The sequence below is a fragment of the Rutilus rutilus genome, assembly GCF_951802725.1.
Source record: "Rutilus rutilus genome assembly, chromosome: 8".
Classification (NCBI taxonomy): Eukaryota; Metazoa; Chordata; class Actinopteri; order Cypriniformes; family Leuciscidae; genus Rutilus; species Rutilus rutilus.
The window spans coordinates 63,887-80,694 of NC_140222.1; the positions used below are offsets into that span (position 1 = coordinate 63,887).

General features: G+C 41.7%; 1 protein-coding gene and 1 long non-coding RNA gene across 3 annotated transcripts in view; both read left to right on the forward strand.

Annotated features, from left to right (window-relative positions):
* The window catches only part of LOC311296108 (uncharacterized protein), an 88,558-nt gene that overhangs the window by 14,198 nt on the left and 57,552 nt on the right, over positions 1-16,808 (forward strand). For both annotated transcript variants that reach the window (XM_084417755.1, XM_084417756.1), the window contains exons 2-5: positions 2,909-3,021; positions 3,130-3,226; positions 5,389-5,481; positions 6,306-8,030. In XM_084417755.1, coding sequence (XP_084273881.1) covers positions 2,932-3,021; positions 3,130-3,226; positions 5,389-5,481; positions 6,306-8,030 — 2,005 coding nt within the window. In that variant the 5' untranslated portion in view covers positions 2,909-2,931. The remainder of the gene's footprint in view (positions 1-2,908; positions 3,022-3,129; positions 3,227-5,388; positions 5,482-6,305; positions 8,031-16,808) is intronic.
* Positions 9,504-10,483, forward strand: LOC311296110. The gene is made up of 3 exons (XR_014628496.1): positions 9,504-9,625; positions 10,252-10,339; positions 10,466-10,483. It is a non-coding gene; the product is annotated as an uncharacterized lncRNA (long non-coding RNA).

Genomic DNA, 16,808 nt, shown 5'->3' on the forward strand with positions numbered 1-16,808 from the left:
TAAGCCTCTCAAAAACCTTCATAATTTGTGACATGAGTGCCACTGGTCAATCATCATTTAGGCAAGAGGGCTTATTATTTTTTGGCACAGGAACAATTACAGATTTCTTGAAACAAGTGGGTACCACTGACTGAGCGAGAGACTCATTGAAAATAGATGTAAACAAGCCCGTCAACTGCTCAGCGCAGGATCTCAACACTCGACCCGGAATGCCATCCGGGCCAACTGCCTTCCTGACATTCACACGCTTCAAAGCTCTACGAACTTCGTCTTCCAATACCGTGACCGTGTGCTCGTTTCCGACGCCAATATCTATTTCCCCAGTGTTGCACACTGGCAAACTGAAAGTAGTACTAGAGCAGTTTGTCTCAAAGCGTGCATAAAAGATGTTAAGCTCATCAGCCAGAGAAGAGTCTGCACTTACCGCAGCGGTGGGTCCCCCTCCGAATGAGCCAATAGTCCTCAGTCCCTGCCACATGCGTCGGGTGTCATCAAGTTGGAAATGAGACTCCACTCGCTCTCTGTACTTTTGTTTTGCGGTTCGCACTGCGCGTCGGAGAGCATAACATGACGCTTTGTAATTGTTCATGTCTCCTGACACAAGTCCCTCATTGTACACAGCTGTGCGCGCGTTCACTGCTGATCTGATCGTCTTATCAACCCATGGTTTCTGGTTAGAAAAAGTTTTTATTGTGATGGTGTGTGTTACTTCCTCAACCAGAGTGCCAATAAAGCTGATAGCTGCATCCGCAAACTCATCGACGTCACCAGAACTAGCTCTGAACATATCCCAGTCCACGTCATCGAGCGCATCCTGCAGCATGGGTTCTGATTGGGCAGACCAATGTTTCACGACCCGCCTCTCTGGAGCCACCCGCATGTGCATTTGTTTATATTCCGGTATTAGAAGGATAGCGGCATGATCTGACTTCCCAAAAGCCGGTAGCAAGTTAGCTTTATAACCATTGCTGAATTGCGAATAGCAGTGATCCAGTGTGTTCTTCCCTCTGGTTGGACAGGAGATATGTTGATAAAAGTTTGGCATTACCTGTCTGAGTTTTGCCTTATTAAAATCTCCAGTCACAATGATGGCAGCGTCCGGATGACGGTTTAAACACACACTGAGCATGTCATGGAGCTTAGACAGGGCCATATCTGTGTCCGCCTGAGGTGGGATATAAACGGCCGTTACAATGACCGACGTAAACTCCCGTGGCAGATAAAACGGGCGGCACTTGATCGTTAAATGCTCCAGGTGAGGCGAGCAGGAATGGGACAAAGTGATAATGTTTCTTAGGTCACACCATTTGCTGTTAATCATGAAACATACCCCACCGCCCCGGATTTTACCAGCCTCAGCTGTCCTGTCCATCCTAAAAACTGAGAAATCTTCGGACGGTGTTACAGCTGCGTCCGGTACCTCCGGGGTAAGCCATGTTTCGGTCAAACAGAGGATGTTGCAGTCCCTGATATCCCGCTGGAATCTTATCCTAGCTCTCAGATCATCAAGTTTGTTCTCAAGTGACTGGACGTTGGCAAGCAGGATACTGGGCAAAGGTGGACTATGCGCTCTAGTCCTCAGTCTATTCCGTACCCCAGCACGTTTCCCTCTGTGTTTTTTATTCCGTCGCTTCAGAGGAGCTTTCTCCTGGTTATTATTCCCCTCCATAGCACGAAGAATCTCTGGTGGCCACGCTGGGTCAATGGATAAAACATCGCTCACTAGGTAATTAAAATGATTTCTAATGGTTAAAAGTGTTCTACTATCATACATAATCACTGCAGATGTTATATGTACAAAAGAAAAAAGTAGTTCTAAATAAAATACTAATAAAAACACAGTCTAAGCGGAGCAACCAGAACGGCGTCCGAACGCGGCGGCACCATGTTTCATGTTTCAGCTGTGCGATTCATCCGACCATCCGATTGCCGGTCAGGAGAGGTTTATCGCCTCTCGTATCCCCCCATACACTGCACGAACACTGTGCGATAAACTACGCATGACAAAGCTGAAAATCGACCCGACCCGAAAAAGAGTCGCACGAGTCAGATTTCGGCTCAAAATCGGACGAAAATTGCACAGTGTATGCCCAGCCTTACTCTCCAACTAGAGACTCAGGTCTTCTGACCTATTGCTATTGACAGTTCCTCATTGCTGTTATAAATCTAAGGGTGACCGTGCCTTTTGGGTGAAGGGTCCGGAATTATGGAATAGTCTTCCTTTCCATGTGAGGTCATCTTCATCGCTAGCCATTTTTAAGTCTTCTTTAAAAACATATCTGTTTTGTTTGGCTTTGAATAGATCATGAAATGGGTTTTTGAAGCTGATATAATGTATGATGTTGTATTTAAAAAGAAAAAAGTTTATTCTTGCTTGATCTGTAAAGCACTTTGGGTCAACTTCGGTTGTATGCTATAAAAAATAAAGGTTGACTTGACTTGATCAGAGAAGGTTAGGAGAGGTTAGGAGGAGTCAGCAGGACTCATCAGTGGCATCTGGTCCCTGTAAAAAAACAACAACAACTGTGAACATGCTGAAATCAGGAGCAAATGGGGCTGCACAGTTTAGGGGGGAAATCTGGTTAAATTCTGGTTAAAATTGCGATTTGACATTCACATTGTGCCTACTTGTAGGGTTGCACTATTTCATTATTATAAAATGACAGTATTTAAAAATAAATGTAATATAGTAATTAAAATAATAATAATAATAATAATAATTGTACCTTTATTTTATAAGAAAAATGCAGGCAGCCTATAACTATAAATAATTAGAAAGGAACACTTAAGAAACAACAAACAAAGAATGAGAACAAAGGGTGATAGGGAAAACTAAGCAGAATATGACAATGAGACTAAACAAGACAAGGTCGTGACAGGCATCTCCTTCACATTGACATTCAAACAGGTCTCCTTGTTGACGATTCCAAGATGGCGGCACTTTTGACGTACCTGAAGCAGCCGAGCTGCATCTACTGTACATATCTATGGTTGGCGACCCTAGCTGCGGTGAATGCACAGGTAAGTGTGCAAGTGTAACCAGATGTATTTCATGAGATTAAGGATAAAAAAACTTTGTGGAAGTTTTTTTTTTAACTTTTTTTTTTTAAACTATTCCTTCAAAAATAGGAAGTGTTACAACCCAAACCTGATGAACTTCAGATTTTAAATAAAGACACCAGAGGACTTCATTTCTTAGCAGACAAAGGAAACAAAAAACATCCAGGTAAGATTGAAATGTTGTTACAGAATGTGAATGTGCTATCAAAAATATCACTGGACAGATTCAATATCATTTGAAGGAAAAATGTCTCAGGTTACGTATATAACCTGGTTCCCTAAGAGGGGTTGGTAATGACATTTCCATAGTGTCAACACCATGACAGCATCTAGTTCCCCTTTCAGGGAACCAAGTTACATGCGTAACCGGAAACGTTCCCTTTCGGAACTCAACTCTGTCATGGCATTGACACTATGGGAATGTCATTACCAACGCTGCCACACTGAGGAAGATTGTCTGCTCAACAAGGCTGTGTGATACTGGCACAGACAACTGTTGAATGCAGACATGACTTGGTAAACCCTGAAGGACCTGTGACCCTGGGGTTGAGCCCATGTCCAGACTGTAAATCCTGCGTAATGTGTGTGGAGAGGGCCAGCCGGCTGCAGCACAAACCTTATGTCAGGGCCCACCCCTAGATAGAGCTATAGAAGATGCTACACTCCTTGTGGATTTCCAGAGGCAAAGCCATTACGAGAGCCTCATAGGACAGAGCAATAGCATCTACAATCCAATGGGAAAGACACTGCTTGGGGACTGTGTTACTAAAGCAGACCAGAAAACAAGACAGGGGTAGCTGCAGGTCAGAGCACTGGGCGTGCAGAAAGGAGGTGTGTTTTGGAGGTGTGAATTGCTACAACAGAAACTAACCCTGCCACACACCTTGGTCGACAGCTTTCGCGACCAATAATAAAGACCCTTCCACGCGCACCTACCATTCGGCATGCCCCAAACATTCATAATGCTCATTACTCCAACCTGCAGATATCCACAATTGCAAAAGATTAGGAGAATGTACGCCACTGGCCCGACATAAATCCTAAGAGCCTGGATTGGTTATAGTAGATGCAGCCTTTCTCAAGGCTCAAATGGAGCCTCTAATAAAAAAATAAAAAGAATAAAAAAATTCCAGGACCACAGAAAGATCCTACAAAGGAACTCTGCAATTTTAGGTCATACAATTTTCTTGTGCTGGGAGCTCTGGAAGTCAAAAGTGTCTCAAAATCCTCAGTTGAGAGATCAGAATCTATGAGCTGTTACCTTTCAGGTACAAGACCCAAAGTTTCCAAATCTTCAGCCAGAAAGTAAATTGCCCTCTGGAAGAGCAGTTTGGTTTCTGCCAAAAGCAGGAACTGCTGTGCTTGCCTGAATAGGAGGTGCAAGCACAGCTCGCTCTGGTGATTGATGTAAGACACTCTATTGTAAGTTGCTTTGGATAAAAGCGTCTTTTAAATGTGTACATGCAAATAAAGCATTTTATATGATATAATTATAGTTAAAGTTTAAAGTTTAAATCTGTATTTCCAAAGACCATTTTCTTTGCCATGCCATGTGCTTGCTATGGCTTCAGTGCTTGCTTGACCCCATATTGCTGCTTGCATCTTTATTTTAAAATGGATTTCTTCAGTATTAACTCTTTCCCTGCCATTGACGGAAATTTCCATCATTTGTGACAAAACGCTTCTTCACCATTGACGAAAATTTCCGGCATTTCGTGTTTTCACTGTTTTACGGTAGGGGGCACTATTATGCATCTTCTGAAAGAATACTGAATCTCCTGATCAAAACACAGGTGAAAAAGAAGCAGAAACATTCATTCATCAACATTAAATAGCACATTAATCAAACTGCCTAATATTACTGAATGAAAAGTCAACCCAGGACAAGCTATAGGACTGTGCAAGCTTTGAGGGTGTTGACTCAATCTACTCTATCCATCTATGTTTTGATCATCGTTCTGAATTAGATCTAGATGTAGTCTTTGACAAAAACTTTTTTTTGCTTTTTCAGCTTTTTGCTCAAATTGTTGCTTTTTTAACTTAAAAAGGAAATGCATAGAGCTAGAATAAAACCTTTTTGTTTTTTAAAGCAGAGGGTGTGCTCTTTATTTTGAAATGTTGCATGTTTGAGATATTCACACAACAAAATATTCTGGGATCATGAAAATTTTGTGAAAATGATCAAAAATGCTGGCAGTGGCTAGCAACTTTTTTCAAAAATGCTGGCGGGTAAACAGTTAAACAGTATTCATTACCATCAGATATAATTTTGTTAATATATGATAAATATTCTAAGTATAAATAATACCTTTTATTTATTTACTGCAGCCCTGGCATCACAGACCATTGAAGTGGCAGCTCTAGGAAGACCTCTGTTTCCTGGTATGCTGTATGACTGCCGCAAGGATACCTTCATTCCAGGTGCTTTACAAACATAAAATATATAAATAAATAAAAGTTTATTTTCCCCTCTTCATCAAATATTGCATCACTAATTACCAATCCTTGTTTTTAACAACACTATAAAACCTGCATGTTTCTTCAACAGTACATCTCTTCCTCGTACATCTATCTATAAATTACAGCAACGTCTGTCTGTCTGTCTGTCTGTCTGTCTGTCTGTCTGTGTGTGTGTGTGTGTGTGTGTGTGTGTGTGTGTGTGTGTGTGTGTGTGTGTGTGTGACCCTGTGTGTGTGTGTGTGTGTGTGTTATTCGCATATCTCTCGAACCGTTAGTCCGATGGATTTCAAACTTGACAGGTGTCTTGCTACAGGCACGAGTAAGTGCAGTGCCAAGTATGACGTTGTTTGAATTAGAAATGCAAAAGATATTGTTAATATACAGTATATCGGTAAAAGAAGCACACATTTCACACTGAGTGAGCACAGCTGGCCACTCCCCCTCTCACACTGACACTGAGTGAGCACAACTGGCCACTCCCCAGGACCAGAGACAGAGAGGGTCGTAGAAAGCAGTGCAACTTAAGTAGTGTTTTCTATGAGTTCACTGTGTAGCCTGCTCCCTGAATCGTGTAGTTAAACTTTCCACATTTATTGTATGTCATTATGTCAGTATCAGTATTTGCTTTCTACCATGCACAAATAAAAATGTCACTGAACCTTTGCTGTGTAATTGTAACAATGAGCACTCAAACACACCAAACCAACAATTACTAAAAACACACAAACACTGATTTTGCACGGGCATTTTGCACTAGTAACTCTAAAAGTAATTTCTCTTTTCAGGTGTCACTCTGTGGGATAAGAAATCCTTGAGAGCAGATTTGGACAGTCGTCCACAGCCAAAGACAGATGTGAAGTTCAGTAGCTCTGACTCTCTCTCTAGTAAGTCCAGTCTCCTGGATGTGAGTGCTTCCCTGAAGGCCAGCTTCATGGGAGGGCTGGTGGAGGTGGGAGGATCTGCCAAGTTCCTGCGTGACACCAAATCCTCAAACCAACAGTCCAGAGTTACAATGTATTACAGGGAAACCTCTAGATTCGAACAGCTCACTATGACTCAGCTGGGACACATCACCTACCCTCAGGTCTTTGACCAGAAAACTGCAACTCATGTGGTCACAGGTGTACTATACGGAGCTCAGGCCGTCATGGTGTTTGATCGGACATTTTCAGAAGAGGAAGACAAGCAGGAGATTGAGGGAGAACTGAATGTCATGGTCGAGAAGATTCTTCAATTTTCCATTGAGGGACAAGGAGCTGTAGATATGACAGATGCTCAAAAGAAAGTGGCTGAGAATATTGCCTGCACATTTCATGGTGATGTCCGCCTTGAGCAGAACCCCACCACTTACATGGAGGCCGTAGAGGTGTACAAGAAGCTCCCCACTATACTGAAGGAGAATCCACAGAATGCAGTTCCAATAAAAGTCTGGCTCTGTCCTCTTTCTCTACTGGATTCAAAAGCTGCTAAGTTGGAGAGAGAAATTAGCACAAGTCTGGTTTCCAACACTGAAGATATAATAGAGGGGCTGGGAGAAGTAGAGAGGACATGCAACGTCCTCTCCAGAAAAACACTGGTAAATGTTTTCAAAGACATCAATGAGAGGCTCCGTTTATTTCAGGGCTCTCTTAGCACTTACGAAACGCTGTTCCTGAAAGAAGTGGCAAAGGTCTTGCCTGCTATACGAGGAGGAGAGAAGGAGCAAAATTCATTGGAAGACATCCTGAAGATCCACAACAGCTCCCCCTTTAATGCTGACATGCTTAACCAGTGGTTAGATCATGCAAAGGCTGAACTTAACCTCTTAAGTTCTCACACTGAAATACTGAAGGGAATCACAACTGAAGACTCAAACAGTCTCAACACCATCCTCTTTAATCCTTATATTGATGTTGTGGTGTGCTTGACCTTCACATCTCTGAAGTATGAAGACCCGTATCTTTTAGCCATGAAGAAGTTTCTGGAATCTGATGAGTTTAAAGAGCTAGATGTGGGAATGAAACACAATTCTAGCATGTTAGCATCTGTCAGAAAGGGGTTCACCGATCCTGATGTCATCTCAAAGATGAGAGAGAACTTATCTCTTTTCAGAAGCTTTTCAGAGGCTAATAAAGATGAAAAAAGATATCGATTCATTATTTCTGCCATCTCTGATCCCTCCAATCCTGGCTCCTCTATCTATCTGTATGAATCAGGGAACCTGATGGACACACAGTTCCAGCCCGTGTCGAAGCCTCCTCCACCAGAAGTGATGAAGGTCCTGGAGCGCGGTGTGACCCTGAAACTGCAGAAGTCCCCAACTGGAGAAACTGTGAGGTACAGAGTGGAGTACCAGCAGGAGAAAGCAGATTCTGGCACTGAGGAACAGTGGATTATCATGAACACCGCTGAGGAAGTCTTTACTCTGACTGGATTGGAGTCTGGAAAACAGTACTCGATCCGCTACAGGATAGTGGGTAAAGTGGGAGTGAGTGAAGCCAGTGACACTATCGGGCCCGTACAGCCTTCAGGTAAGTGTTATATGCACTTTTTTTTTTTTTTTGCATTAATCTTTATCTTTTAAAAAAGATAAATATTTAGCTTCATTCACAGTCAATGTTTGCATTGACAACCATATTTCCTAACATGTGTGGCTATAATTAAATGTGTAACATGTTGTAAAGTGTTTCCCACTTGACTGAATATATGAACGCATTATTTCCTTCGTTCATGTTGTTACAGATAGTCTGTAAAGACGCAGAGTATATTAAGTATTTGATGTCTAATGTAGTCTAGTGTACTTAATCATATGACATTCACAATAAACAATACAAAGCCTTGAACAAGTGACACATATATTTCTCTGTATGAAAACCAATAGGACATTTAAAACCCTCTGGTGCTCCTCATTTGGGAGTCACACTTATTCTCTCTGCGGTCAAAAGTGACCAGACACCTGAAATTGTTTTATTTTGTCAAATTTGTAAAATGTGAAATTGTATTTTGAGTGGATTTGATTTATGCAATAATTATGGTCCATTTTTGCCATTGAAAATAATTTAAAAACAAATTAAATTAAAAAAAAATATTTTTTCAATTAATGCAGTATTTCAGATTAATATAGAGACTAGGCCTTTTAAATAAATTTTTGAAGGTAGATTAGTGCCGTCTGTTGTAATTTCATGGTGTTACCACAAGACGCCTGTACAGCTCTCTATGGAGAGGCTTGTGAATTCTCTAGTAGTTTTTGGACAAAATTACTTACTTTGGGTGGTGTGGCGCAATGGATAAGACACATGCCTTTGGTGTGAGAGACCCGGGTTCGAATCCACCGTGAGACACCAATGTGTCCCTGAGCAAGACACTTAACCCCTAGTTGCTCCAGAGGCGTGCGACCTCTGACATAATAGCAATTGTAAGTCGCTTTGGATAAAAGCGTCAGCTAAATGTAAAATGTAAATGTTTTAACCCCCTGGGGTCGACGGTATCGCCGGCGATACCAGCTCACTTTTGTTTTTATTGACTCAAATAACTCTATCGATTTTTGTCATAAAAGCAAGTGTTATACATATTTTAAAACTGTTAAATGTCTTCTTTTATTTGTGTACACTCATAATAAAAACAAAATGTTGTGTTTTTCGTAAAATAAAGAAAATAAACATGATGCGCGTTCTGCCGTCTCTCTCAATGAGAAACTCATTCTGAAACGCGACAGAAGATGACCTGTAACTCAGCGAATGTTTGTCACACAGACTTGAAACGCATGTCTATACAATGCTTGGAGTCTCTAATTTTAAAGTATGTAAATTATATAAAAAACAAATGTTCTCTGTTTAAGTAATCCGTAAGAAAGCAGCGGCATGTACAGTTTCTCAAACGCGTCCTAATTAACTATAATGTGACCACACCCACGAGCGCACGTGCGATTGACATGCAAATGATCCACGCGGCAGAACACAGACCTGTAAACGCCCTCATTACCTCAAAACAAAGAATAAGAGACTGTGGTGACTTACTCCTCTCTGCTTTTCATCGAGTTTGGAAGACTGTGTTTTTTGCTGTGCTATGCTGGTTACCTTGGATTTTCCTCAGAAGAACGCGATTTGAAGATGAGAAGATTTTTAAGGTAAGACATGTTAAACTGGTCGTGCCAGTTATAAAATTAGTTTGGAGTAAAAACATGAACTAAGCCTAATATCATACATGCAAACAGAAACATGTTGAAATGTGAACTAGACTGATAGGCAACCTTTCAGGGGTTAAATGTATAGCCTATACTTCGTATATATTTCACTCAGTTTTGATTTGCTTATGACTTCCTTATGCGTAATGTAGCTTGTTTGCGAATATCTGCTTAGGTTATATAATGTGATTTAGTGCAAATATATTTCAGCCTCCGGTAAAATATGTGATACTGTCTACATTATATTTTTATATAAATGTTCGGTTTTGGTTAGCCTGTGACACGCTTCAATACTGCCTTATGCACAGATGTTTGTGAATACAGGTATAAATGTTTGAAATGTAGTAATGTGTGTCGTTCACGAACGATCCGTTCATTGCGTGTCACTAAATGCGTGTGGATACCCATCCACAGATACTCGCGGTGACGCGGTCTATGGCCCATAAATAGATATTTCTCCGTTCTATGGCCCATCATCTATACATTGTTCATCCATAACCATCACTTGCTCATCAGTTTACTTTGAATAATGTACATGCTAACCGTTTTATTTTGTTGTTGTTTTTTAGGAATGTGTCTGCTTCACGCTCTCCTTCTCCAGCACCCCGCAGTGGGGCACGCAGGTGCGATCAGTTCTCAGTGCGATCGAGATCGAGAGTAAGTGCATAGACGTACTATTTTACAGATGAAATGTAGCCTAATTGTGTTTACATCGTCATAATATAAAAGTAGCCTACATATTTTTGTGTGAAATGACAAAAAACATCCATTCTGCTTATACAGGACACACTGCGCAGAGGAGGGTGAAAACACAAGATCCATGGAGGACAAAGACATTTCCATGTCCTGCACCTGTGACTGCATACAACAAACACATGAGGGGTGTTGACCTGTCTGATCAGCTGTTACAGTACTACACAACACAACACATAACCATGAAGTGGTACAGAAAGATCTTTCTACACTTCTTGGACATTGCTTCCACCAACTCTTTCATTGTGCACAAAGAGCTACATGGCAACTTGCCCATAAAGAGTTTATGGAGCAACTTATAACAGAGCTCTGTGGTGTGTCACAGAAAACGGCAATGATTTTTAAATCAGTGTTGGAAACCGTTGTGCTGCTTAATATATTTTTTAATAACCTGTAACAGTTTTTTCAGGATCCTTTGAATAAAATGTTTTTTTTATAAAAAACAAAAGTTTGGTCTTTTTTTTCTTTCTTTTTTGGAAAGGATGTATTAAGTGATATTAATAACTTTAAGTCTTTCCATTGTTAGAAAAGATTTCTATTTTGAATAATTGCTGTTCTTTTTAACTTTTTATTCATCAGTGAATCATTCTTAGTGATTCACAGCACCTTGATGGCCCATTAGCCATGGGGGGAGTGTCTTTAGTCACACCCCTGGTGTGAATCACATTAATATTCATGGCCCACGCATACAGCAGTGCTGACACAAAAACTGACATGCAAAATTTAAATCTTTATATTGTTGTTTGTGAAAGAGTGGTCAGAACGATTTTCACATAATTTTGTAGAAAAAATTCTAGCCTACAAGAATAGTAATTCCAAAGTCTTGTGGACAACTATTCAGTATGTGTTAAATGGCCTTATTGCAGTGACAATGTTTTTCCCAAAACATACTAACCACGCATTATATTTTTTTTCTATAAAATGCAAACATGTACATCCATTTTGCTCACATATTATTGTAGCAGAGTTTGTGCTGAATACAACAAAATTACATGTTGGCCAATAGTATGTTGTAATTACACAGTAAAAACCCCAGTGTTAAATCAGCACTGCTCAGAGCACATATGGTCCCACTCTACAGAGTGTTAAAATTAACACTGAAGCAGTGTTGAAGTTAATGAGGTAATTAAGTTAACACTGAAGCAGTGTTGAAATTAATGAGATAATTAAGTGATTAATTAAGTGATGATTGGCCATTAGTGGTGACACCTGATGATAACAAGCAGACTCACTGAAGGAAAGAGAAACACAAGAACTACTGACTTTGAACCATTATTGCACTTATTATTTCACCAGTTTGACTTTATTTCTGTCATACATCTACACACGGTCTTATTTAGATTTAACAGAAGTTTAGATGGTAATGTTTTATGGAATGTTTCGTTTCATGTCACCATTATGGTGGTCAGTGTTTGCTTTAGTTGGGCTCTTGACCCTTTCCTTTTTAACATTAGTATTTTTCTGGCTGTTCCAACTCTGTGTTTATAAAGCATATGTGTTGTGGCAAAAGAAACTGTGACTTTGGCAGTGTTTCCTGAAAGCATTGCAAGCCTAATTTGATCGTACAGACCATTTTTTGCAGTTGGTCTGCAATCAAGCACTCCCCCCTCTCACCATCATGAACAGCACTGTGGAAGCAGTGGAGTCATTCAGGTTCCTGGGCTCTACCATCTCCCAGGACCTGAAGTGGGCAAATCACATTGACTCCATTGTGAAAAAGGCCCAGCAGAGACTGTACTTCCTTCGCCAGCTGAAGAAGTTCAATCTGCCACAGGAGCTGCTGATCCAGTTCTACTCAGCCGTCATTGAGTCTGTCTTAAGCACTTCCATCACTGTCTGGTTTGGTTCAGCTACCAAATCGGACATCAGGAGACTACAACGGACAGTCCGGACTGCAGAGAGGATTATTGTTGCCCCCCTGCCAACCCTCCAGGACCTGTACTCTTCCAGAGTGAGGAAGAGAGCAGGTAAAATCATCACAGACTCCACTCACCCTGGACACCCCCTGTTTGAACTGTTACCGTCAGGACGGCGACACAGATCACTGGCCACAAGAACTTCCAGGCACAGGAACAGTTTCTTTCCACAGGCCATTTCCCTTCTGAACACTTAACATGCCCCCCAAAGCATATGCCTGTAAGTGCAATACTCCCACTGTCTAGTGCAATAAACTCAGGTGATATTTATATCTATATTATTCATACTACTCAAAATACTGTACATATGTTTATAATCTGTAACATGCGCTAGACTCCCACTGTCTAGTGTAATATTCTCTAATTCAGGTGATATTTATATTATTCATACTACTCAAAATACTGTAAATATGTTCATAATCTGTAAATGTTTATTCAGACTAAACCCAACTGTGACCCTACTTTTTTACTTTTATACTATTTTTATTTATTTTTTATATATTTTCATTCTTAGAATTTGTATTACTATGTTCTTGTTGTATTTGTATTTGTATATGTGCACTGGAAGCTTCAGTACCAAGAAAAATTCCTTGTGGGTGCAAGCACACTTGGCAATAAAGCTCTTTCTGATTCTGATTCTGATTCTGATCAAGTAAGGCTTAAGATGCTTTTGGAAATGCAGCCCTGGTTATGATTTGATGATGAAATTACTAGTGACCTAATTCAATGATGGTACCCATCATTATAAACTGATTATCCACATGTTTTATTAATTTTTCACTACAGTAGTTACTTCCAGCAATGTTTTAATGATCTGAAAGTTTTACAATCACACACAGACATCATGAATCTACATATGAATCTCAACAATGGTGACAATCAAACAAATGCTTAATGTTGCAGTACATGATGGGAGCCACCAATCAGAACGCATCAATGGCTCACATCATGCATTGCAGCATGAATAAATTATGCAGCTGAATTGCCCTGTAATTTTCATTGTTTGCTTTTATTTTGCTATTGTTTTGTTATGACTTTAGTAGCTTGTTTTGTGATGTTCAGAGTTTATCTGTTTGTCACTAGTTTGTTTATTGTTACCATTGTTGAGATTCATATGCTGATTCTTGATGTCTGTGTGTTTTAACACAATAACTTCTTTGCACAAAGTATTTTCAAAATTGTTCATATTGCTGTTGGATCTCAAACTGTAGAATCTCAGAGCTACAATCACTAATACTAAAACGAGACATCAAGAATATAGTCAAAGATTTAGACTCTGAATTACATCAGTGAATCAGGACACTACATGATGATAATGTCATTATCAAAACATATTGTGAGCAGGTCATGTTTTCTCTTGCAGTAAGAAATGTGCTTTATAAACACAATGATGGAACAGTCAGAGAAAAACTAAAATTAACAAACTGAAAAGGGTCAAGAGCCCAACTAAAGCAAACACTGACCACCATAATGGTGACTTGAAAAGAAAACTTCCATAAAACATTACCGTCTAAACTTCTGTTGAATCTCAAGAACTTTTGTCGATGTATGACAGAAATGAAGTCAAACTGGTAATAATAAGTGCAACAATGTGTAATGACTCGAAGTCAGTTGTAGTTCTTGTGTTTTTCTTTTTTCTGTTATTGTTTTTTCTCTTTCCGTCAATGATTCTGCTTATTAACATCAGGTGTCACCACTAATGGCCAATCATCACTTAATTAATCACTTAATTATCTCATTAACTTCAACACTGCTTCAGTGTTAACTTAATTACCTCATTAACTTCAACACTGCTTCAGTGTTAACTTAATTACCTCATTAACTTCAACACTGCTTCAGTGTTAACTTAATTATCTCATTAACTTCAACACTGCTTCAGTGTTAATTTTAACACTCTGTAGAGTGGGACCATATGTGCTCTGAGCAGTGTTGATTTAACACTGGGGTTTTTACTGTGTAGCTGAAATAAGCACAAATGTCAGGTCATGTCAGAACACCTCAAGGGCCCCAAAAACAACTCAGACCCCAAAGGGTTAAGATGTGGATTTTAATGTTTTTTTTGTTTTTTTTAAATAAATTCTCAAATAATACTTTATTTTATGCTGATTTGACGTGTACACGTTTTTGCATTATTATAACTACTGCCAAACCTGAATACAGAGACCGTCTCAGTTATGAATGTAACCCTAGTTCCCTGAAGAGGGAACTCGAGCTGTGTCGAAACGCTGCGGGAACGCCCCTGCGTGAGTGCGTCATGAAGCACGTATGGAATCAATCCAATGGCGAGACGGAACGTCAAAGGCGGGTGACGTCATCGACCAGGAAATTATAGAGCATCCCAAAGAACACAATGCGATAGCTTCTGATAGGCTGAAGCAAGTCGATCACAGGAATGCCGAGAGTATGGCAGGGCGACGCAGCGTCTCGTTGCCTCTTCAGGGAACTAGGGTTACATACATAACTGAGACGTTCCCTTTCAAGGGAACTCGAGCTGCGTCAAAATGCTGCGGGAACGCTAATAGTGACCGTCCGTGTGAAATCAAAGCGCACAAGCGGACGAAAGCACCTGCGCCCCTGGAGTGGAGCTGAGGTCAAGATCATAAAACCTGATGAATGTGTGCGGTGAGGACCAGCCTGCCGCATCACAGACATCATGAAGTGAAACTCCTGACAATAAAGCTTTAGAAGCGGCCATACTCCTAGTAGAGTGAGCTCGTACAGCCAAAGGACATCCCTTCCTGGGTGACCCAAAACACACAAACAACTGTTCAGACTTTCTCCACAGGGCAGCTCTGTGAACATAAGCATCTAATGCCCTGACTGGGCAGAGCAGATTTAGTTTCTCTTGGTCTGACGTCTGGAAAGGAGGAGGACAGAAAGCCTGCAGTACGATAGGCCTAACAACATTAGTTGGAACCTTCGGAACATAACCTGGCCTGGGATGGAGAAAAGCCTTCACCATGCCAGGCGAAAATTCCAAGCACGAGGGAGAAACCGAGAGAGCTTGAATATCTCCAATTCTCTTGAGAGATGAAATAGCAAGCAATAAGACAGTTTTAAGAGTGAGAAACTTCTTAGGAATCTCCTCAATAGGCTCAAACGGAGCTAGGGAAAGACCTTCCAAAACAATGGCCAGATCCCAAGACGGTACCCTCGTGCGGACTGCCGGCCTCAACCTCAAAGTGCCACGAAGAAAGCGTGTTATAAGTGGGTGTCTCCCCAGAGAGACTCCACTCAAAGGGACGTGGTAAGCCGCTAGTGCCGCCACGTACACCTTTAGTATGGAGGGGGATAGCCCTGTGGAGAAACGCTCCTGCAGGAACTCCAGCACTGCACCCACCGGGCAGTTAACCAGGTCCAACTGGTGTTCTCCACACCAAGAAGTAAATAATCTCCACTTCAAGGCGTATAACTTCCTCGTGGATGGAGCTCTGGAGTGGAGAATGGTCTCAACAACCTCAGTTGAGAGACCAGAACTTATAAGCTGGGCCCCCTCATAGGCCAAGCCCACAGATTCCACAGTTCTGGGCAGGGGTGAAGGATCGACCCACTTTCCTGAGAGAGTAGGTCCCTCCTGATCGGAATCTCCAGAGGAGAGCCGTCGAGGAGAGACACTAGGTCCGCAAACCACACTCGGGCCGGCCAGAACGGGGCTACCAACAGAAGACTGACCCCATCCCGACGGACCCTTTCCAGAACTCCTGGGAGCAGAGCAATCGGGGGAAATGCAGAAATCAGAGGGGCTGGATAGCTCAGGGAGAACCACAGTGGGCAATGCGATGTCTCCTCGGAAGCGAACAGGTCCACCTCGGCACGACCGAATTCCTTCCAAAGGAGCTCCACCACCTCGGGGTGGAGTCTCCATTCCCCGGGCCTCAGCCCCTGCCTCGACAGGATGTCTGCCCCCTGATTTAAATACCCCGGTATATACAAAGCCCTCAATGAGAGAAGTTTCCCTTGGGTCCACAGGAGGATCTGGCGAGCCAGCTTGTACAAGGGGCGTGAACGCAGACCCCCCAGATGGTTTATGTAAGAGACCACCGATGTGTTGTCTGAGCGGACAAGCACATGGTGACCCCTGAGGTCTGGGAGGAAGTGTTTCAGAGCCTGGAACACCGCCAGCATTTCTAGACAATTTATGTGCCATGAGAGATGATGGTCTTGCCACAGACCTTGGGCTGAGCGACCACTCATGATCGCTCCCCAGCCCGTGAGGGAAGCATCCGTCGTTAGCGTGACGCGATGACAAAGAGCTCCCAGCACAGGCCCTTAGGAGAGAAACCAAGGTTCTGTCCACATAACCAGGGCACGAAGACATCGTCGCGTGTGGGTTTCCCCTCAGGGAGAACCCCTTGGTTCTGAGCCACCACTGCAACGGTCTCATGTACAACAGGCCGCAAGGTATAACGTTGGACGCTGCTGCCATGAGACCTAATATTCTCTGAAACTGTTTGACA